General features: G+C 35.0%; 1 protein-coding gene across 4 annotated transcripts in view; it reads left to right on the forward strand.

The window, feature by feature from the left end:
• The window catches only part of PCDH9 (protocadherin 9), a 973,312-nt gene that overhangs the window by 599,119 nt on the left and 349,117 nt on the right, over window positions 1-25,076 (forward strand). For 2 of the 4 annotated variants that reach the window (XM_061170726.1, XM_061170727.1), the window contains one exon: window positions 15,614-15,815. In XM_061170726.1, the coding sequence (XP_061026709.1) occupies window positions 15,614-15,815 (202 nt within the window). The remainder of the gene's footprint in view (window positions 1-15,613; window positions 15,816-25,076) is intronic. The other 2 variants (XM_061170729.1, XM_061170730.1) reach the window with 1 other exon arrangement.

Consider the following 25,076-nt stretch of genomic DNA (forward strand, 5'->3'; position numbering starts at 1 on the left):
GGTGGAGGGGACTACTGCCTGTGTTCTGGTGGATGAGGCTGGATCTTGTCTTTCTGGTGGGCAGGTTCACGTCTGGTGGTGTGTTTTGGGGTGTCTGTGACCTTTTTATGATTTTAGGCAGCCTCTTTGCTAATGGATGGGGTTATGTTCCTGTCTTGCTAGTTTTTTGGCATAGGGTGTCCAGCACTGTAGCTTGCTGGTTTTTGAGTGAAGCTGGGTCTTGGCATTGAGATGGCGATCTCTGGGAGATTTTCGCCATTTGATTATACATGGAGCTGGGAGGTCTCTGGTGGACCAGTGTCCTGAACTTGGCTCTCCCACCTCAGAGGCACAGCCCTGATACCTGGCTGGAGCACCAAGAACCTTTCATCCACATGGCTCAGAATAAAAGGTAGAAAAAGAAAGAAAGAAAGAAAGAAAGAAAGAAAGAAAGAATGAAAGAAAGAAAGAAAGAAAGAAAGAAAAAAGGAAGGAAGGAAGGAAAGAAAGAAAGAAAGAAAAAAGAAAGAAGATAAAATAAAATAAAGTTATTAAAATAAAAAATAATTATTAAGAAAAAAATTTTTTTAAGTAATTAAAAAAAAAAAAAAACAAACGGACAGACAGAACCCTAGGACAAATGGTAAAAGCAAAGCTATACAGACAAAATCACACACAGAAGCATACACATACACACTCACAAAAAGAGAAAATAGGAAAAAATATATATATATATCTTTGCTCCCAAAGTCCACCTCCTCAATTTGGGATGATTCGTTGTCCAATCACGTATTCCACAGATGCAGGGTACATCAAGTTGATTGTGGAGATTTAATCCTCTGCTCCTGAGTCTGCTGGGAGACATTTCCCTTTCTCTTCTTTGTTCGCACAGTTCCCGGGGTTCAGCTTTGGATTTGGACCCGCCTCTGCATTTAGGTCACCTGAGGGAGTCTGTTCTTCACTCAGACAGGACGGGGTTAAAGGAGCAGCTGATTCAGGGGCTCTGGCTCAGTCAGGCCAGGGGGAGGGAGGGCTATGGATGCGGGGCGAGCCTGCGGCAGCAGAGGCCAGCATGGCATTGCAACAGCCTGAGGCGCGCCGTGTGTTATCCCTGGGAAGTTGTCCCTGGATCATGGGACCCTGGCAGTGGTGGGCTGCACAGGCTTCAGGGAGGGGAGGTGTGTATAGTGACCTGTGCTTGCACACAGGCTTCTTGGTGGCTGCAGCAGCAGCCTTAGCGTCCCATGCCCATCTCTGGGGTCCGCGCTGATAGCCGTGGCTCGTGCCCGTCTCTGGAGCTCCTTTAAGTGGCACTGTTAATCTCCTCTCCTCGCGCACCAGGAAACAAAAAGGCAAGAAAAATTATCTTGCCTCTTTGGCAGCTCCAGCCTTTTTCCTGACTCCCTCCCAGCTAGCTGTGGCGCACTAGTCCCTTCAGGCTGTGTTCATGCCGCCAACCCCAGTCCTCTCCCTGCGATCCGACCGAAGCCCGAGCCTCAGCTCCCAGCCCCCACCCGCCCCGGCGGCTGAGCAGACAAGCCTCTTGGGCTGGTGAGTGCTGCTCGGCACCGATCCTCCGTGCGGGAATCTCTCCGCTTTGCCCTCCGCACCCCTGTTGCTGCGCTCTCCTCCGCTGCTCTGAAGCTTCCCCCTCTGCCATCCCCTGTCTCCACCCGTGAAGGGCCTTCCTAGCGTGTGGAAACCTTTCCTCCTTCACAGCTCCCTCCCACTGGTGCAGGTCCTGTCCCTATTCTTTTGTCTCTGTTTTTTCTTTTTTCTTTTGCCCTATCCAGGTACGTGGGGAGTTTCTTGCCTTTTGGGAGGTCTGAGGTCTTCTTCCAACGTTCAGTAGGTGTTCTGTAGGAGCTGTTCCACATGTAGATGTATTTCTGATGTATTTGTGGAGAGGAAGGTGATCTCCGTGTCTTACTCTTCCGCCAGCTTGAAGCTCCTCTGATTGTGTCATTCTTGATTGAAAAATTTCCCTCAGTATCTAAGAGTACCTGATAGATAGTAGGTGATTAACAGTTCTTGTTGAATGGCTGAGTAAAGAGCTCTAGGAAATTTCTTAAAACTTAAACTATTCTATCATAGCATGTATTCTCCACACTTAAAATTCTTTTAATGATGTAGTTTCAGATGGGTCCATGTTATGGGTGCTCAAAATTTATTATAGTTTTCCTTTTACTCTTTTTTGTTAAAATGAACATCTTTTGCATACAGTTTGAAGCTTAGTAATGAATTTAGTGAATAGAATATTTTGTAAGATTATTAACATGTATTACTAGTATAGATTTAAATCTCAAGCTGTTAATTTTTAATTTGTTCTTTCACTAGAAACACTGATAGCACTGTTTGTTCTAACAGTATTGCTCTGCAGACATAAGGAGAGATTATATTTGTGTGAGAGTCAAATGATGGTGCCCTTGCACAAAAAGAGCTTTTTTCTGTCAGAGTTTCCCAGGAGCTAAAACTGGTTAGCTGCCATATTTGATCAGTTATCATCCACACTGCGTTTCCAATGAAAATCTCGTAGATTTTCATATCTATGAAAAGTTAGTGATCAAACAAGATATCTGAGCCACATTCTCTATGTGTTTTGTCAGCCTGTGAAACCTAAGATAAGATGCCCTCTATAGACATTAAGCTCGATGATCTATTCCAGGAAAGTAATTCCTTAATTCCCAAAGTACCATCATCTATCTTCTTCCATCTGTCAGGTTAAGACATGGACTAGATCAGAATTATTTTCTGATATGAGGAACATTTCATTTCATCTTCATGAAGTTAACTATCTGACATATGCCCCTAAAAGTGTCAAAACTGGCTTATATCATTGTAAAATATAAATTAAAATGTCTATTTAATGAAGAATGTTTTAAAGTTTATACAGTTTCAAAAATTTTAAAAAGGAACCAAGGACAATTGTAGACAACAATCACAAAGTTGTATATACAGAAATACTCTTTTTTGAAATGCTTATAATTATCTAAGTATAGAACCTTTATTTATGACTTAGAAAGGATCAATCAGGGCTAAATATAATAATGGTAATACATGAGTATTTATATCACTGCACACGCACACGCACACACAAACTCATAGAAGTAAAATTCAATATAATGCAAAACAGCGCTATCATCTTTTATATTCCATGAACATAGCCTGAAATCCCCTTCACTTTCACTGCTAAAGTCTTTGTCTACCTTCTTTTTTTGTTTAACCCTTGGATTTTTTAAAAATAGACTTTATTTTTAAAGCAGTTTTAGATTTACACAAAAATTGTGCACAAACTATTACTTCCCATATATACTCTCTTCCTGAACAGTTTCTCCTTTTAACACCTTGCATTAGTTTGGTCCATCTGTTACAAGGAATAATATTGATGTATTATTATTAACTGAAGCCTATAGTTTACCTTAGTGTCAGCTCTTAATATTCTAATATTTTTTATATCTCCTAGATAGGGCAAGTTTTCTTTCAAATATTTAATTGTATTCTTCTCCCATTTTATTTAAGTACACTTGTTTAAACAATTGCTCACAACAGTTTCATCAAAAATAAATTATTCCAGACTAGCAATATGTCCATCATTTTTAACATTATATACATAAGATACTATATTTCTGACTATCAATATCCTAAATAAAAACTTTAGGAAATTTAATATTTTTTTCAAATTGTAGGCTACCTTACTGTTCTTAAATTTTAATGCACTGGCCAAATTGTACCATTTAATAAGTTACCTCTGGTGTGGAAAATTTTGTAAATGTTTCATTCTGAGACCATCTTTCCATCTCTGTCCCAGACAAAAACAGAAGGAATTTCTGGGCACACATGTTGGATCTTAGAGTCAAGTGGACTTAACAGTGTTTACTTCTTATCTTCCAAAAACATTGCTAAGATTTTTGAACCTTTACCTTCTGGATGGCTGTGTCTACATTTGGAATATAATATTGGGGAGTTTTGCTCTTTGAAAGTAACTACATTTTTTCTGAATACAGCTCATTATTACATAGATGCTACCTAAATCTACAGAAGCTTTTGACATATAGAAGTTTTTTACAGATGTTTGAATTTTATGTTTGTATTCAGGGAAGCAAATTATCCTCAGTGCACATATAACAGAGATTGGTGATTCAGTAATGTTTTCAAAGGAAAGACTAAGAGCCACAGGGCAAGTAGTGATTATCAGTGAGATGTGAGAGTGATTTTTGTTTCAAATATCAGGCTCAAAGTCACAGTGACTGTCTGTAATAATAGGTGGATTTTTTTTTTTGAAATAAAGTCCAGCTACTTTGAATGTTAAGAACAAAGGCCACTCTACCCAGGAGAAAAGAGATATAAAGTCGTAGTCATGTTTATTCCAGCTGGGTTAGTTTCTCTGTTTTCTTAAGATCATTATAAGGGCTCTGATTCTAGCAGAGTACAGTAGGTAGTTACATATTACATTTTTTCAAAGTAAAAGAAACTTAAAACATTTTCCTCCAGTTTATCAGGACATCAGTGTTTTACACTCTACTGAATAATGCTTATTAATACTTTCAAAAATATTTTGATATGATTTCCATATCCAAATGTTACTGCTCAATACATATGTAGCAAGATTGTTTCATAAGGTTTTTCTCAGATTTCTGTAATTCAAAACCCCTTATGAAGACCATACTCATTCATTTCATTCTCTCATACCAGACCGCCTGCATTATTCTTTCTAAATTTAGATCCAAAAAGAACATTCCTGCATATAAGCTGAGAATAAAGCTGAGACTGATTTTTAGCTAAGAAACAGAAATCACGTACTTAGAGGAATGCTGTCCTTCAAATTGGCCCTCGTCCATTCCTACACTGAGTATCATCATTTCTCAAAATATTTTGGAACTCCTCTTTTGTAATTGTTCTCAAAGTTAGTTTTTAAGCCACCGAAGAAAATGTGCCATATTATTTTGTAATCTTGCCTTCTTTGTAAAATGCTATTGTTCATCATTACAGACAGCTTTTAGTTGTTTCAAAAAGTAAAGTCAGATCATAAAAGGGCCAACGGTTGGTATCTTGAGACTCTGCAATATAATGCCATGCAGGTTCACAAAACAGTTCAAGAGCACAAACTCTAAATCTCTAAAAGCATAGTGACATCACTATTTTAATTACTAAGTAATTCCCTCCTTAAAGAATTAGATATTTTATACAATTTCCATTTATTTAAAAAATGTTTTTCCTCATCTTATAATCACAATTTTATATGGTGAATTCTACACTCAATGAAATATCATTGCTAAACAAGTTAATTTTTGTCACCGGGTGAAGCTATATATTATGTGGCACTAAATATAACCAGGAAGAGACTCTTTCTGGAATGCAATGGTATCAGATTTGTCTAGATTAATTCAGGTTTTCTCAGATTCAATTAATAAAATTTGGATTTCATTTTCAACATTGAGAAATATAGCAAAGATCTTGGCTATATTTGACAATCTCCTTGTCTAAGAATAGGAAAATTTCACATGCTAAGACACGTGCAGCGTGTCAGTCTGTGTTGGAGTTTGTGCATAAGTTTTGCATCATCTATATATAAATACACATACACGAGTTTATGTATATGCTGTAGATATATTTTTAAAGTCTCCTATTTTCTTCCTAACTTACTATGAGAAAAAGAAATATGACTTGAGTATCACATATTCCTAATCAAAAATTTTCAACTGCAAACAATATTTTCATTGATGTCCTTTGAGAGAACTAAAAGATGACAAAATTAGAAAATGCTTGTCTTTCACAATACAAGTGTTTTTCACCATATAATTACAAAGGATAAATGAAGTTCCTAATAATTATTTAAAATTTGATAGTTAATACAGACACCGATTTTTAGAGGATAGCTAGCCATCCAAAATCAATCTATCTATCAATTTATCGCCTGTGAGATGATTTACCAATGAGTCCAAGATTTCAGATGAAATTCCAGGGACGTCTGTTTCTTTTTTGTGTGCTTCTTATGGCCAAAGACAACTTCTTCCCTATCTGCTCTGCTTCACCCATCCCCATTTCACAAGTATGGGTTATGTTTATAAGAGAACATAGAAAAGAGAATTTAATAGTTGGTCAATAATATCAGGGTCATGTTCTGTGCCTGTGCACACGCATTTCCATATCCTCTAAGTGTAACCTGGACCTATACTTATGTTCTGTAGACTATGTCCCACTATCCACCTTCCCCGTGCAAATCAGTCCCCCCATTAACCTGCCTGTGAGGACTGAGTTCTTTATCATGGCTGACTCTTTTGATGGCTCCTGTAGTAATTAATAGTTATAGAACACTCTCCATATACGAATCATATGAATCATAGACTAGAAAGAGGCTCCTCCTCCAGCAATATCATTCCCATCACCATTTTTCTTTTTTGTTGAAGAAGATATGATTGATGGCTCAGAATTATTCGTAATCCATAGACTGTCAGGGACAGATATGCTTTACGTGTGTGAGGACTAGTTCAAATAACTTCTTATTCCTTCACTGCTTCTAAAAAGTTTTAACATTCTTCTTTATACTACAAAAAATAACACAAAAAGTTAAATAAATAAAATGAAACTGCAGTGTTTGACACAAGGTCCATTGAGACAGATCGTACCACTTTTTAGGTGCAAACTAACAAACTTTCATGAGGACTTTTAAACAACCTATCAATGTACAATTCTAGTATTTCCTGGAGAATTTATACAGATTGCTTCTTGCTTCTTCTACCTCTCCATTTGTGTTTCATTCTTTAATTTGAAATAACATGATTTGTCCTCTAAAGCCTTGGATTACTAGTTTTCACTCTTACTAGGCAATTATGATCTTGTGCTTGAACACACAAGGGAGGTTTAAAGTGTGTGCGCGTGCATGTTCAAACTCGTTTGAGTCAAGTACCCATTGTCTGAAGATAATTATAATATAATATAATATAATATATACGTATAATCTAAGGACTACCTTTTGAAAAATACAACTTAAAGAAAATATGGTCTATTTTTGTTTTACAAGTCTTATTTTGTATTGAGAATTATTAACAGAGGGGAATGCTAGGGAGATGCCCATTACCTCTTTTGTTACTTGTGCTAAAATTGCCTGAGAAGAATTCTTGAATCCTAAACACCAAATCAGATGCTATTTCTGTTAACAATACTGACAGATCTGATGCATATTTTTAGTGATTTTTTATTATCCAAAGAAGACTCACTTTTGGTAAAAGACCACACGCTATATCAGTGGGTTCTGTATTTTTAATCTAACAACAGTGATAACTTAGTAGAATTTCTAATTAAATTGCTATAACTATTATGTATGCAGATTTTGTAAATATGATAAGGGTAACTTCCTGCATCACATGGATTTGTTTATACTAGAAAACTAAATTGGAAAGGACTCTTGCTGAGTTGTTTCTTGCCTATTTCTGTACATATAATTTATAGATGCAAGAATTCTGCTTGTAGTTTCAGGAGCAGCTGCTTCTGTTTAATATAGTCATTTTATATTTTGTATGCTCAGATAACGTGCTGCATTCCTACTGGGCAACATTTAACTGTAAGAAATAGGTTGAGGGTGTTTCTGATAGCAGGAACCAAATAAGAATTATAAGGAGCAAAATAACCACCAATGCTGACAATTATTAATCCTCTCTACTTGCTTTGGACCCTAGAAGAAACTTAAGAGTGGGGTGATGCCATCAAACCAAGGAGGAAAGTTGATCCTAACCCTTTTCCCTTTCTCTGGTGTCCCACAGGGGAAAATGATGTAGGGAGGAGATTCCTGTTTTATGTTAGTTTCATATATTTAAATTCAAGCGCCAAGGTTACACCCAAAAACAGTACAAAGAATTTAATTTTCTCTCAAGTTCCTTAAAGCTATCAATTGTTTTTGCGTGTGGAGAGAAATGCTACCTGACTTTCTCACAGATCATACTGAGATCCAAAGGAAATAAAAATAAAATTATACTAAAAATTTCATCATATATCATTAACACGAGTCTTCCAGCCATGTGAAGTCCTATGAAGTATTCAATGAACTTTACTTACAAAGCACAAAAAGTATGTCTTAAATTTAAGGAAGTCATTTCACAATAAGACATTTACAAAGCAAAGGAAACAGGCTAAGTTTAAGTTACTGTGAGTTTCCCACACACACTGAAACAAGCTTCCTACACTAAACATGCAGTTGAGTACTGAAGTTAGAACAAAAGACAAAAACTCTATCCTGAAATAAAGCAGTTGCTTAGCAGCAGATAGCAAACTGGTTAACAGAGCAGTAAGTATGGTATAGACAAGCATTCCCCATTTCCCCTGAAAATGCTATTCAACTTTTTATGGCCAGTTATCATCTGCACCCTAGTCCTAGTTTATGTAGCATAGATAATGCTAGGAATCAAAAAATTCATTTTAAAGTTGCTGACACCTTTACATCCATCACCTAGGTCAGTGAAGTTGTTATAGATCTTTCTCCAACAAAAACTGAACCTTCCTATTTGTCTTCCAAATATTCTGAAAAGTAAACGTTAAAGAGGAAAGAAGGAAATGCTGACTGCTAGTGGATTGTTATCATGTTTCATTTTGCTACTTTTAAAACAGGGCAACACTCCCTGCAAACTGCTTTCTGGGGAGACAGAGAATTTTTCCCACAGGAAAGCATCTTTGGAGGATGGACAAAGATACTTAATTTCTGCTGCATCCCCTTTAGGTTTCCTAGTTCTGCTCTGAGTAAATCATCTTCATTCAGAAAATATTCATCATAAACTCATAAAATGTCAAGCATACATGTTCTTCAGAAAAACTTGCTGGTTTTGATTTCATCAACTCTTATTTGAGGTTGTTAACATTCCTCCAACTACCTAGAGGAAAAAATTGTTCAAGGATATGCAAAGTGAATGATTCTGTATTTGAGTCAAGAATAGCCTACTCTAACAGTCTCAGTTACTCTTTTATCCTTTTTATTTTTTATTTTCACAAATTGGCAATGGATTCCAATCTTAGGATTGTAACAGACCTGGGGATTGTTTGGCATAAATTCAGAATACTCTCCCCTTCCCTCTTTTTTTCTCCCTAGGTTATTGTTGATTAATACAGTCAAGGTCTATTCATGCACTGACCTTGCTTAAGTCTGCATAGTTTACAAGAATTAGAAGGGAATCAAAATATTAAAAAGGTGACACAGGTGCTGATCAAAAGCATGCTCAGAACTGTTAGGGAATAGCTTAAGAAAATTCTACTTTCTAGGAAGTTGTGTGATACAGTTTTTGTCTTGTTCACCATTGTGTTCTTAGCAGGTAGGACGGTGTCTAGCACATAGTACGTTAGCTTTAATAATGTAACAACCAGTTATTCTACCAGCTTAGGTGAGTTTATACAGAAATAGGCCTAAGAATTACAATTCAAGTTGTGCAAACTATGGTGGATCATAGGCAAATCCAGAGAACAAGGAAGGGGAGCTTGGCTTCACAGGAAAAGGGAAGAGTTGGGAAGAACTGTAATAACCAGAGTCCATTCAAAGAAGCTGGGGGTCCAAAGTATGAAGGCTTCTCATTGGTTGGACTGCTACAGTCTCTGACTGGCTGGGCTATCCAGGGGCCAGAGAAGTTTTCATCTTTCCCCAGAATAGTAAAGTAGGAGACAACTTACTGTGGGAGATGTAAGCATGGGTCTCTTCCTGTTTGGAGTAATTGACTGTGAATTGTGGCATGTGAGAGCTCTCCCTACAGACCTGTCCTGCTTCCAATTTTAGTTGAGGTTTATTTAATGAATTACACAAATAGGTTCTCAAAAATTATTTATTAAATGAATGAATGAATGAATAGCCCTTTATGTTGAATATCAGAAAATGTGGGTTTTGTTCCCAGTGAAACCTATATAGACAAATGACTTTACCTCATTTCCTCATTTGAAATAAATGTAATAGGTTAAAATAGACTAGAAAAATCCCTAAATAATTTCCAGATTAAAAAAAATACACAAATTCTTCAATAGCAGAACCATTTAGCATAAGTATTGGGTTGGCCAAAAAGTTCGTTTGGGTTTTTCCGTAAGATGGTACGGAAAACCTGAACGAACTTTTTGGCCAACCCAATAATTTCCAATCAACAGGATAGGAGAGTAACTCAATTTACCAGTAACAAATAATAAAATGACTCATAAAATAATTCGGTGCTCAAAATGTTTCATTTATCATCAGTTAAAAAGTCCCTTATAATTTTGTCCTGCAAAACTATTTCTTAGCTTCTTTCTTAGTTTCTTGATGAGAGCGCTCAAACATGAGTAAGGAAGAACATGTGTGTATTAATATGTTTCCCTTCAGTCGGGCCTGTGAGTATTAAGTAACAGTAACTTAAACTGTAACCATAGATTTCTTTTTGGGATGCATTTAATTTACCTTCTAAACCTCTATGAGTTTTACTTGATTCTGGATTTTATTAAGAGGTAGAGTACACATTGATATTAGATGGCAAGAAGCTATTGAGGAACTTGCTGTTGAATTGAATCAGTGGTTTTAGCTGAAAATGTGTTCTTTTGTCATTTAAAAATTCCTCTTTCCATAGCTTGTAACCTAAGACTATACTCTTAACTATTACTCTTAAATTTTCAATTGAAATATCTTCTTTTAAAAATAAGAAAGAACAAAATGCTTCTAACTAATGTTATAAGAAACATTTGAATTAAAATGCAGTTTCCAGTTTCCAAAATTTTTTTAACCCTTTTTTGTATGATTTTCTCTGCTACTTTGAGAAGAACTATATATGAAAATATTATTTCAAATAAAGAAAAAGTATATCTTCATCAGATTTAATGCTGAGATAAAGCAAAAAAGTTCATATATGGAACTTTAACACTTTTTATCTTTTACTTCCTCATAAGTAATTGCTGGCTGATGTGTTTGTGTGTGTGTGTGTTTACTATATAGAGATTAGATAGATATATAGATGATATATTATTTTTTAAATGTGATTAAAGGAACTAAATCAAAATATTTCCTTAAAAAGGTATTTAAAGAATTTTCTACAAATTAAACCATATTTAAACAATTCTGTAGCACTTTGTTTCTACTTCCATAATATCAATTTATAATTTTCCCAAAAATAATTATTTAAATGTCAGTCATTAACTGATAAATTTGTTTATTTGACTTATAATAATTGGCCTAGTCCTATATTCATGTTATCTTGTGATTTGAGGAAAAGGCAAGGATCTTTAATTGCAATGATTAAAAAACTAGGTAAAGAGAGTAAAAAATGAAAGTTAAGGTAGCAACACAGTGATAGAAGATTGTCTGACATTCCTTAGCTCAAGAGCAAGCCCAACTACTGTCTCTCAGGTTTTTCCTTTCTCTTGGACTAAGTTCTATTTTGCAATAAGTGATGAAAAGGAATACAATTTTAAGTATTAAAACTTAGCATATGTTCTAATATTACAAAGACAACGTATGGAAATTTTAGTGTAGTCAAAATAATAATAATTTTAAATATCATAATTCCATGACCAAACAACACCGCTTTAAACCCTTAGTGTATGCATAGTCAGATCTTAGCTTACACATATTCACACCTTAAAGCACATTAACAGGAATGCAATTCAACACAGTAAAATCTTTACAAACCTCATTTTTACACTTAACAATAGATTATAAATATTTTCCACATCAATAAACATTAACATTATTTTAAGTATTGTGAATGATTCAATTTTATGCTATTACATAATTTATTAGTTACCTATTAGACATTTCACTCTTTTCTACATTTTTGCTGTTTTATGCAAAGACACAGTGTACCTTACTACTAAGTCTTTGCACATGGGAATCTATCTATATTAATGGGACTGGGATTGTAGGCTTGAATGTGAATCATTCATTGGTGAATAATATCCTGTACCAGTTAAGACACACACAAGAGAAACATTAAAGCAATGATTAAGATTTCTTAGCTGACTCATTCAGTGACTCTTGAAAAACAGTGTCCAACATAGGAACATGTGTATCTTCCCAGGGCATCTTGAATTTTCCCTCTCTTTCATACTAACCTACAAGAAAAAATATTGCAAAAGTGCTTGGTGATGTTTCTCAGACCTAACCAGTGTGGCATCTTCCAACTTACAGTATCCTGGACATACCTGTATTTGCATGCATGGCCCTTTATGCTGGCATAGAGTACAGGGTCTCTGATGGAATCTTCGCTTGGTCAGAATCCATATCAGCAGTCCCAAAGTAAAACAACATGGAACAACCTTAGTAGTTCCTGTTCCCATATTATTCTTCCTCGGGGCAGCCTGGGACCTGGAGCTAACCTGCCAGTGATAAATCAGATAAACAAATGTGACATTCAAACCCTGAACCAGACTTAGCCAAAAATAATAATAATGTTTCCCATGGGAGAAAATGGAATGGGTAAGAAATAGATACAGGAAAACAAAATGTAAGTGCCCAGGCTTTGGAAAGTCTGAAGTAGTCTCATGATAACATGTGTTGTCCCAATTCAGTCAGGCAGGGTTTCACTATATTTATAACCCAAACTGGGCTCCTTTCCATGAGGATAACCCACAAGCAAAATTCCCAGAGACTATAAGTAAAAAGTTCTGTCTTGCTTTGAATATACAAACAATCATAGGTTTCTTGAAAGAATAGTGGGAAAACCTTCACTTTCTCTGAGGAGAAACCATGTGTTCTAAACTGTTGGTCTTCATACCTCACTTCCACCCAAGAGCAGCTTCCCCTCAGAGAGGCTCTGGGCTGACACACCTACAGGCACATTGTGAGACATGCCAAGATTCTTCAGGTCTCTTCCCAAAGAACAATACTTTTTTCTGGGGTGAAGGAATCGCATCTTTATAACTGCTAAACACTGATAACCACAGAGGTTAAAAGCTATTAATTTTGAGAATTATAACTACCTTTTATTGAGTACCTACTATGTGTCATGTATTATATGACAAGAACACTTCTTATGTTATCTGTTTGAGCCTTACAACACTCCTCTGCTTAAGGCACTGCTCTCTCCATTTTACAAGGCCAAGAACTCCTTCAAAGACATAATGTCCTTGTCCAGGGCCAGGCTCTACTGAGCAAGCACCCCCAGGCAGGAGATCTGGTTCTGGCTCCTCATCTGGTGCTCTTGGGCAAAACCTGAATAAGTACTGCATTCCTTGATGACACCCACAACTCTTGTTTCATAATGTACCATGGATTCTCATTTTTCTTCATTTTAATTTATTCAAATATTCTCCTTCTATCTTGATATTCCAAACATTATTCCACTTGCATCAGTCATTATGATGATGTTAAAGATTGATTTGTTTGATCAATTTGCTTCACACTATAATATCTATGTTGCCATTCTTAGTCCATATGCATCACCACCCCTACCTCCCATTAGACTGATAAATTGTGCACAATTTTGCCAATTAAGACTTAAACATCTCTGAGTCAAATTAATTAGGAAATATTTCCGTAAGCCACAGTAGTTTAAACATTATATTACACTAATTTACAGGGTCTTACAGCAAATAAATTACATCTGTTATTCTCAATTATAAAGTGGTAAAGAAATATCATAGTATAGTATATGTGAGATGGAATCTAATAAGTTGTATTTGAAATAGTTTAAAAAATATTTTCCTTATTATTCTCAGAGTAATTATAACACCAGGCTATGTACCAGTAGGTGCCCAAAGAATACTATTTCTAATGACCATACTATGAAAACTACTGGATTTAGATATAACTGATGTTGCAGATTTGGACATTTCCTAGGAAAAAAAACTATTGTAATTAAAACAGTTTAGAAGAATATCACAGATGTTAATTTTCCTTTTTCCTTCTGTCTATGAAACAAATATTTTATAATGGCTTATAAGCGTCTCCCAGAAATGCTTTATGAAGATTGCAGAATCATTCAGATTGCTCCATTGTCTCTCTTATGTTTTGACTTCCTTTTTACTCACTTAAGCTGTAACTAAGAGATAGTCCTCCAGAGGTAACACCAGAGATACTTTAGTCACTAAAACTATGGACTTTTTAGTAGGCCAATCACTTTAAAAGCGATGTTTGGCATTTATGTATTGTAGGCAGCCTGGTGACTGTCCTTTATTACAAAAGCATACACTTAATACGAATTAAGTGCATGTTGAAACAGAAACAGAGAATACTTGTATTATTATTCCCTCAAGGGTTAAATTCACCTGAGAAAGGAAACACTGTAATAAATAAAATCAGTAGCATGACCTTCCCTTAAAAGTAGAAATGCATTTCAGATATTAATATTCAAGTTTGCTTGCATATTATGTAGCACTTACCTAGGCACGTTTCAAACTCTATTGAGGAGGGAACAATGATAGTGAGATAGTTGTGCTTGAAGGTGCAATGTGCTACAGTAGACTCAATTAGGACCATTTATGATTATAGTTTATATGATGTCTACATTAGTTCATTTAAAATGTACTAAACTATCAAATCATTTCACACAGGTCATTGAACAGCAATAAAGTGGTATCAGCTCTTCTCCATTATGACTCTGAGCTAGATTTGAACGAGTGACTCACAGAAAATAGGCTATGTTTTATTGTCAGTCTATAAGAAATACATTTATAGAATAGCAGTATTTCTACCTATAACATTTTGTCTCTACATTTGTTTTCTTTGAAATGGATACAATTTATAAATTGACTCTTGAAAACACAAATCTTAGGTAAGATAAAATGATTGTTATACATTGTATCTCCATATATTATATATTTATTATTTATATATTCATAATTTTATTAAATCTGAGTAAAAGTAGTCACATGCAATGCGATATTAAAAAGTCTTTTGGTTATCAAAGTAAAATGGAAATTAGGTGTAGTGAGACATACAGCACAAATTTACTACTCTCACATAATTCTGTAAGGCATAAATCTCCACCCTACACACCTGTAAATGTTCTCTTATCTCATAGATTATATCAGCTAAAAGAATATTTACCAAGAAAACTAAGCAGTGATCTGTGCTGAAAGGCACAATTTTATTTTACTAAAATACTAAAATTTATTAAAGTACCCATATACATATTTTAGGTCGCTTCTGATGGTGACATTGTGTAAATAGATGCCAAAGTAGGATTACAAACACCTTTCAACAGGGATATTCTAAAACCAATGACTGGTAGCAATATCTGGGCCAGTGGACAATAATGACTTCATTGCAAAAGCTACCTTAAAAGCCTCAAGTAAACACAATACCAGGTCATTCAAAAGAAATGGAATGTTGTGTTGCATTATCTATGTATTTATTCAAATCTATGAAACAGACATTTTTATATTTATGCTTATTTGAAATTATTTTATAGCTTTGACCATTAGCATATATATATATTCTTTTTTGCCTTTCTTTCTACAAGTTTCAATGGTATACCACAAGTTTTTTATTCTTGAATTATACAAGGTTGAAATTCTTTCTTGTATTTTGCAAGTTGGATATGTCATAGGAAACGACAAACAATCAAAATTTGTTTCCAGCTGTGTTCCAAGTATTTTATATTCTGCCTCGACATTGCACTGTGTGTTAAAGTTGCTTTGCTTTGCGTTCCGCCTCCACTTCCTTTGGGAGGGATGTTAACGGTGTGTCCTGTGGTCTTCTTTGTAGTCGCAGCGCCGGGTTACCTTTCATCTCCCTGACGGCTCCCAGGAAAGCTGCAGTGACAGTGGTCTAGGAGACCACGAGCCGGTGGGTAGTGGAACCCTGATCTCACACCCTCTTCCTCTGGTTCAGCCACAGGACGAATTCTATGACCAGGCCTCTCCGGACAAGAGGACTGAAGCAGATGGCAACTCTGATCCCAACTCTGGTGAGTCCTCTTAAAAACTTTGCTTGGAGTTCTTCTGGTTTTCTGTTGTGCCCTTGAGTTTTAATAGTCATTCTGGGGAGCAAGTAAATGGACATTCAGTTGTTTTTTGCTGCCTTTATTGTTGTTGTAATATTCTTTGAAATATATCAAGTCTAATGTGCTTGATATATTGGCTGTTAAATTGTTTGGTGCATCTTTATTTTATGAACCATGAAAAAAGAAAAAATGCTACAGATACAATTGCAAGAAGCCATTTTATGAAAGACATCTAGATGTCAAAGATATTAAAATGGGAAGACATTTTTACATTTTAGAATTGATTAAATATAGTTAAGTGGAACATAGTCAATGAAGAAAAAGAAAAAAGTGTCCTGTGGAATGCTCTTTTCCAATGAAGACTATACACACACACATACACACACACACACACACACACACACACACATATATATATATATAAATATATATATATATATTTATATATATATAACATGGTGATTAAAACAAGTATGAAGAGGAGTGATAATGATGTGGGGTTTTACATTTTTTGTCTATTTTAATTTTGGATGATTTTTTTTAACCAATACATTGAAAGAGTGGAATGAGTGGGATGAGACTGGCAAAATCCTTTATTTTCCAACAAACTCACACCTCACCTCAGAAATCATCGTTCATTCCAGGTAAGCCCTGTGAGGGTACTTCTTCCTCGGCCTTTGAAGAAAATTTTGGGCAAATGCTGTATCTATTTTGGTCATGCTATTATTATTATTTTTTTAAATCACTAACTAGTTCACTTTACTTAAAAATTAGAAGTCCAATTCAATAATTATTATGTCCAGTCCAAAGTAATGACCATGATTTCTGTTTGATTTGAATTAAAAGTTTTTTCTAACTCACCTTGACCTGCTTCAAACTTGTCTATAGTGTGAAATGGGGTTAGGGTGATGTTTCTGTAATGTCCTAGCTCTTTCTCTCACTGCTTTAGATATTAAAGTGCCTCTGGCAATTCTATGGTTGAAGTAGAAATACCAAGAAGAGGTAAAAAGCATGAAAGGACTTTCTTAACTAGTCCTGTTGTGGTAATCCAGCATTGGTGTTTTCTGTCTTCTAGGATTTTAAACTGACTCTTTGATTTCAGGGTAGTGGTGGGAAATCTTTTGTACATATGCCTCCTCTCAAGCTGTGCTCCCATCTCTGCAGGTTTTTCTGATAGGTGGTTCTCTTCTCATTGACATATGGAGTTACATTTGCAACTTCCTTCTGCTGAAGTTTTTCTCAGCCAATCTTTTAGGAAAATCTAAGCAAATTCCATACCAGCTCTGGTTCTTAATCTTTCATGTCCTCTTTCTTGGTCTCATAAGGAAAACATACGTGCATCTTTTGACTGCACATATCCAGAATGTCAGGCCATATCCAAAGAGGCAACTACTCATCTCACAGCATTTGGTGGAGCTGGTCAAAAATTCTCCTTAGATTTCTTGGTTCTGATTAGTCTAAGGACCATTGAACCTGTGGTTCCATTGTCTCAACATTTGCTGGACTTGTGTAAAGAGGTTGGATATGTAGGACAGCTCTTTCTAAACAGATTTCCTAGTCTGCAACTTCCCCTTCTCCAGTTTTAAAACATCTCTTATCGGCATTAAGGCAAGGGTCCCAAAACTGGTTCTTGACCACCTCTTCTGCACATGGCAGTGGTTGGCTCCTCTGGTCTTTGGGCCTCCTCCAAAACCAAGACAGAAAAGCTCTATCTTAAACACACTGGCCCAAATGGTTTTAGGATTTGTCTATATAGTTCACCAGTTATTTTCACAGAAGTAAAAGTAAAAAAAAAACTGTATGTTGCAATATGGTTAAGCTAAGCTGCCCTAGGCCAGGACTTTATCTAATATGTGCAGTTTCTCATGCAACAATTTATTAAACCTGGAAAATAGCACTGGGCAAACTGCCAAATAGGAGAAGACATGAGAGATTCTAAAGCTGGGGGTGGGGGGGAAACTTTCAAGCCTGCTTGAAGAGCTCCCCAGAATTTTTACCAATCCTGTCACATGGAAAAAAAGACCCAAGGGAAGACGCACCCTTGCACGTTCCAACATTTAACCTCAACACAGTGACTTCACCCAGAAGAATCACGTTCATAAAAATGTGTTAAACCGGAACAGTGCTCCTTGCTGGAGAAACCATCCTTATTCATGATTGGGAAGGAAGGATAAGAGTCAGATAGGGAAAGGTGGAGCCCAGAGAGCCCCTGGAGGCTAACACTTCTTTTGACATTTAAAGAGACTTTAATTTTAACCTCTTTTGCAAACGTCTAGAGGAGAATTCGTTAGACTAGCCTAGAAACATTGAGATCCATAACTAAACAGTAATTCATATTAGTATAATATTATGATATATTATCTTAAAATTCTGCAGTCACATTTTTGTAATTAACTTTGAAGAATTTGTAGAGTAAGGTACAGGATAATTGAAGCAATAATCTTCAACAGTAATAATCTTGCTATGTAGATCTAAACCATTTCCACTGTCTTCAGCGGCATTTTCTGTCTGTCTCTTGAAGAGTCATGATTTTATAGCAATCATGCAATATCCATATAAATTCATATTATCTATAGAGTTATTAAGAATTATATCTGTATGGATTACTAGTTTTTCAAATATAATGATTGTCAATAAAAATAATTAGAATTTAGTACTAATTTCATAGTAATTTTTTTCATTATGCATTTTTTAAAGAAATTAACACAAATGGTATCATGTGGGGGAGTTTTTGGAAACTTAAGCTTTAATATACCTTTAGGCTTTAATGTAGCCCTCTGGCAACCAAAGAGATAGTGTCTCTATGTTCTAGGCATTTCTGAGTCCTAGTGCATACTTAGCCAACTGTCCCACAAATGGCACACACACATGCAGTATTTCTTGCAGAGAGTTTTGTCAGTTTTTCTACATAAAAAGATTTATCCCTTTCCCAAATAACAGAATTAATCATATTTCCTTAAAAAGTTAACTTATTAATATGATCGTGCCCTCCATGTAAAACTCAATAAAACAATTAATTCTAAGAAAATAGTAAGGGGATTTTCAATTGAGGATTTTAATTTTTAAGACATATAGCTAAAGTGATGAAGGAATTTCACTAAGTTAAAAAGAAACAAAAACAATTATGTAATTAGATCGGGAGCAGCTTATTACCACTAATTCAGAATTAGGTCCTAATCCTGTCCCGTTGAGAATCATGAATGGAGTTATTTTTTCATCTGTTTTTCTTTTAAATGTTAATTTTAAGGATTTTCTTCTGTTTAATGACGTTCAAAATTTCAGATTGTATTTATATTATTAACGCCCTGACTGTCATATGCTTCTACCTCTATCTGGACTTTGTATGAATTCAGCTGGTTAATTTCTCACTAAGGATAGTTTTGATACCTGGTATATTTATGGGTAATATTTACTGAGGTCTACTTATGAGTCAGGAATGCTAGTAAATGTTTTAATATATTGTTTATGATTCCACGCCAATATTGCAAGTTACATAGTATTATAAGTAAATTACTTGTCAAAACTACTTAGCAAGTAGCTGAGGCATAATATGAACTCAAGAGTGCCTAACTTCACAGGTTATGCTTTTACTATTCAGAGAAACCACCTGCAATGTGCGCAGGTTTTAAGACAGTGTGTAATACATTACAGTCATCACTGACATTGAGTTTTAAATTTGGGGGCACTAATCTCATTTTTAAGAGGAAGTTTGAGACATTGAATATTACTGAGATGAGTTGTAAGACAAACAACTTGTGAAAGAACTACTTCCGCAAGGATTACTTGTCATTGGGCTAATGAAAATTAAACCTTAATAGGACCCCGTAGCCCACACAGTATAAAATTATTTTATATAGAGGAGTAAAAAGGGAAGTGCTTGGCCTAAATTACATAGTTTGTGAGTCAAGAATAGAACTCATATATATGGAGTCTTACTTTTAGTCTTATTTAGTCCTCTTTTCGTTGGAACAATTTTTCTTTATCATGGTACTTATATCTTTTCCTTAAAGAGAATCTGTGTGATTAGTTGATTCACAATTGTCTCTCCCATTAATCTCTAAAGACTATTTGCTCACCTTTCTATTCTTCAGGCATAACAGTACCTGGAATATAGTAGGACAGCAATGTATATTTGTTGACTAAAAAAATAATATTTCACAAACACATGAATATACAGTCAGACAAATTAAGTGTTCCATCAAGGTAAAGCAAATAAACAAATAATAAACCTAGGAAGTCCTATATCATGTTAACTGTGGTTATCTTCAGTTTGGAGTATTGATTTCTTTTTAACTGTCTATATTTTCCACAATTTTAATAATGTAGTCAAATTATATTTTTATTTTGTAATTTTCATGGAAAGAACCTGATACAGAGCTGAGAAAAAAATCATTCTTAGAATATATATTTTTTGCATCAAGTAAAAAATTGTATTAAAAATATTTTTTCCTGTCAGTCTTAAAGATATAGGACACACATGCTAAGAAAATCGAGAATTTAAAATATTTGGGCATGAGATTTTAAATGAGGCTGTCATTTTGGGGGGAAAAAAAGTCAAGTTAATAAAATTTTAAAATACTCCAGCAAAATCCAGAAAAAAAACATAATTACCCTATCAAATTTCAGTCCTAAGAAATTGTACTAATCCTAACCTGCAAGAAAAAAAATCACTAACCATAATATGCTTTGGGAATTAAACATGAATTTGATTTTTGGGGCACAGTATTTTATACAATAATTTTTATGAACTGTGTTTATTTTTTTAATGCTATCCTGGGTTGAACTAATTATATTAACCCAAAGAAAATTGTTCAGAGGTTTCATATTGTCACCTGTTATGTTCACTTCCCCATGGGATTTTTGTAATCAATTCAGGGTGATCCCACAATAGTGGCCCCTGAGTTAATGAATCTACAGTTCCTCATAGAATGGTATAGAGAAAAAGTAATCAATCCTACTGTGCTTTGAGTTTAAGGGGAAAAAAAGGCAATAAAAGAACAAAATTTGATTTTTTTAGTGCTATAAAACTTTAATTTTTTGCTTTATTAAATATATTTTTCTAAATGTAAGTTTAAAACTATCTATTACTAACTACTTTCCCCTTAAAATCAGAGAGGTCAGAACATTTTCTAGATTAAGCCATGTAGATCACAAACAAAATATACATCTACTCATCTCTTATGTATGTATATACGTATATATGTATCTATCTATCTACCATCTATGTTCTATTGCTAATCACCACCAACTTAGTGTCTTAAAACAATGCACATTCATAATTTCACAGTTTCTTTAAGTCAGGAGTCTGAACGTGCCTTGGCTGAGTTCTCTGCTCAGGGTCTCAAAAGCCTGCAATCAAGGTGTCAACCAGGTTGCTTTTTCATCTGCAGGCTACACTGTGGAAGAATTTGCTTCCTAGATTTTTCAGATTATTAGAAGAATTTATTTCCTTGCAGTTGCAGAACTGAGACTATCTCACTGGCTGTGTGCTGGAGACTGCTCTCAGCCCTTGGAGGCCACCCTCAGCTGCTAGACACATGTGCCTCTCAACATGACTGCTTACTTCTTCAAGGGCAGTTAGAGAGACAGTCTCTAGAGTGAGTTTGTAGCAACATGCATTCTTACATAACTTCACATATTCACAGGAGTGGCATTCCATCACTGTTGCCATATTTTATTGGTTATAAGCAAGTCTCAGGTCCTGCCCACATTCAAGGGAAGGGGATATATATGGTAATGAACACCAGGAGGTTGGGAACCTGAGGGGTCACACTAGAGTATGTCTGCCACAATTTATATATGACTTAGTAATTCTGAAATATCTTACAATTCAAGGTCTGTCGTTTAAGAACCTTTATTCACATGACTTTTCCATGATTCGTTCATTTGTTTATTCATTCTGTAAACACTCATGCAGAGGCTACTATGTGCCAGGTACTCTGCTAGATTCTGGGGACAGGCATTAAAACCAAGGTTCACTAAACTTAAAAAAAACTGAGTTACTGTGAGAACAAGAGTTCTAATGTGAGTTCCTTGGTCGGAGAGGCCTTGAGTAGGTTTGCGGGAACTTAAGTTCCTGAAATTGTTTTGCAATTTTATTTTCTCTGAGGGGCAGGCTATGAGCATTTTATAGACCATAAAAACAAGACAAAAAAAAAAAAAAAAAGAAATATTGATTTTTGAAAGAGAGAAGATACTAGATACCAATAACATTAGTGAACTAGAATAAATGCCAATTATAAGCATTAAAAAAGTGGGGTTTAAAATAGAATAAGTCTTGAATAAGAAATCAATAAAGATTCTATAGAGTGATACTTTAAACAAGTGACATTGGATAAACAGAAATTGTTTAAGTAAATAAAATATGTGTGTGTGCCTCTGTGTGTGTGTGTGTGTGTGTGTGTGTGAGCACCCACTGGCAGTGCAGTTTTCTTGGTGCTATGAAATGTCAGGGCTAGTTGCGTAAGCAGTGAATAGTTCAGTATTTTTGTGGCACATGCAGTTATGCTTAGCTCCACCACGTGGTCTCAGGTTCCTAACCTCCAAAATGGGGCTATTAATATCTTTGAGAATATTGTTATAAAAACTACAGTTATTTTATATAAATAATCACTTAACACAGTGCCTGAAACACAGATGCTCAACAAATGGTTAATATACAACTGTTCCAGTCTGTGACAAGAAATGAACCTGGATTGAGATATAGGTTGGACCAGATTTTGAATGATGGGGAAGATAGAGTACATTCTAATTGGATACAGCAGATAAGAGAATAGAAAGACTTGACGGTATTCCATGATTTTAGTTTGCTAGACATACCGGAAAATTACACAATTAAATAAATTAGAGAATATGAGATAAAAACTCAGCTTAGGAAACAATTCTTAAAAAATTTAAAAATTTGGATAGGTGTACAAAGTTCCTAGATAGATGTATCTAGGAACTAAGAATATGATTCTGAGTTGGAAACTGGAAACTGACAACATAGAAGGTGACTGAAATTTGGGGAGTAAATGTAGTTATGAAGATAGACAAGGGACTATCTTCCAAGGGACTATCTTCTTGGAAGATAGTCCAAGAAGGAAATCATAACAAACAACATTTAGGGCAGGCAAAGATGAGGGTGGAGTGGAGTGAGAGAAAAGACAACAAAAATTAGGGTAGAATCAACAATATATTTGAAAGTTTTGGGGAGGTTTGAGTCCTATACATAGTCAGTGTTGGCTTTTTTGGGAGGCATTGTGGAGTTGTGATTAAGAACACAGACTGTGGATTCAGAATAACCTTTTATCTAACTCATTGACCCTGGGTCCACAGGGCTGTTGGCACATACTGCAGCCTTGGTTTACAGGTATCATAATTTTTGTATTGTTATTATTATCAATAGAGAGTGAATATATGTAGAAGAATCAAAACATGTATCTTAATTATTTAGCAGAAGTTTCCAGTCAAGTGTTCAAAATTACCACGGAGAATTTTGAAATGCAAAATTATTGTTATACCTTAGAAGAAAAAAATTCTAAAAAATGTGTTTCAAAATCTGAATACTTTATATTTTAAATTCTTTTCATGTGACTTTTTTCATACTTATCATATCTGATGGGCAGTTCCAAAACACCAGTTTGCTAAAGACTGATAAAAACTTATATAGTAAAGCATATTTGTACTCCAGTATATTCATTATTTCACTTTAAATAAATTATGTTCACTTTATGATTATAAAGTATTTATTATAATATTAATTATTCAAAATACACTTTTTGTTTCATTACTATTTTATTTTTAAGAGGATTGCAATGAGATGATTTTCTTTTATTACTTAAAGTGGTTAAAAGATGGCTGTAAAACCAGCAGGAACACAAGCTTTCTCTGTTGGTAAGTTTTAGATCTCATCAATTTCAAATATGACTTTAATCCCAAAAAGAATTAGCTTTGAGTACTTGTTTATCATAAATATCTAAAAGTACTTAGTAATATTCAGTTGCATTTGAGCTTGTCGAATCGGTCACTGAATAGTATGTTCAGTGTTATAGTAGAAAAATCTGTAGGAACAATATGCCTCCTAGTGTAAAGGAAGGGTAATGTCAACTTTCATTGGTGTGCTGCAAAGAATTTCATTTCCATAGCTGCCTGCTGCCATGTGATTCATTCTGCTAAGGGTGGGTAAAGAGGAATGGCATTAATTAACCCTGGATGTGTGGTCTGCCTTAAAGGAAAAAAATATTCTTTGTATATCAGTGTTTATAATAATTTGAGAGTGTTAAAAGTGATAAATAGATAAGCAAATCAGTAGCTGTATCTAAAAATAAGGAGCTTACTGATTTCAGTAACTCTTAGAAGTATTCTTTATTATTATTATTATTTTTAAATTGTATTCTATTTTGGCTGCATTGGGTCTTCATTGCTGCGCGCGGGCTTTCTCTAGTTGCAGCGAGCGGGGGCTACTCTTCATGGAGGTGTGCAGGCTTCTCATTGCAGTGGCTTCTCTTGTTGTGGAGCATGGGCTCCAGGCATGTAGGCTTCAGTAGTTGTGGCATGCGGGCTCAGTACTTGTGGCTTGCAGGCTCTAGAGCGCAGGCTCAGTAGTTGTGGTACACGGGCTTAGTTGCTCCGCGGCACGTGGGATCTTCGTTGACCAGGTATTGAACCCGTGTCCCCTGCATTGGTAGGTGGATTCTTAACCACTGTGCCACCAGGGAAGTCCCTTAGAAGTATTCTAAAGCCATGTCATAAGAAAAACATGGAAATAAATTACTAATTATAAAGGATCTATACTCAAAATCAAACTAATATCTTTTATTTTATCTTGATATAGAAAAATAAATAAGAGAAATAAATTGCCTAGAGTTTTAAAATAATATGAAATTTTTGAAGAAACCACAGATACTTGTCTCAAATGTCCCAAATTAACCTTAACACTATTTTGACGCACGTTTCTGTCAGTGGATTGAGAATTATTCAGATTAGTGTGACTGACAGATACATGGATGCCCAGATTTTAATAACTCTAAAGTAAAGTTGCCAGATAAAATACAGGATAGCCAGTTAAATTTGAATTTCATATAAACAATATTTTTTTTCAGTCTAACTATGTCCCAAACATTGCAATATTGCACAGTTTCTTGCAATATTTGGGACATATTTAGACTGATAAATTATTCATTGTTCATCTGAGATTCAAATTTAAGCAGCCATCCTGTATTTTATTTTTTCTAAATCAGGCAA

The sequence above is a fragment of the Eubalaena glacialis genome, chromosome 16, assembly GCF_028564815.1.
Source record: "Eubalaena glacialis isolate mEubGla1 chromosome 16, mEubGla1.1.hap2.+ XY, whole genome shotgun sequence".
Lineage (NCBI taxonomy): Eukaryota > Metazoa > Chordata > Mammalia > Artiodactyla > Balaenidae > Eubalaena > Eubalaena glacialis.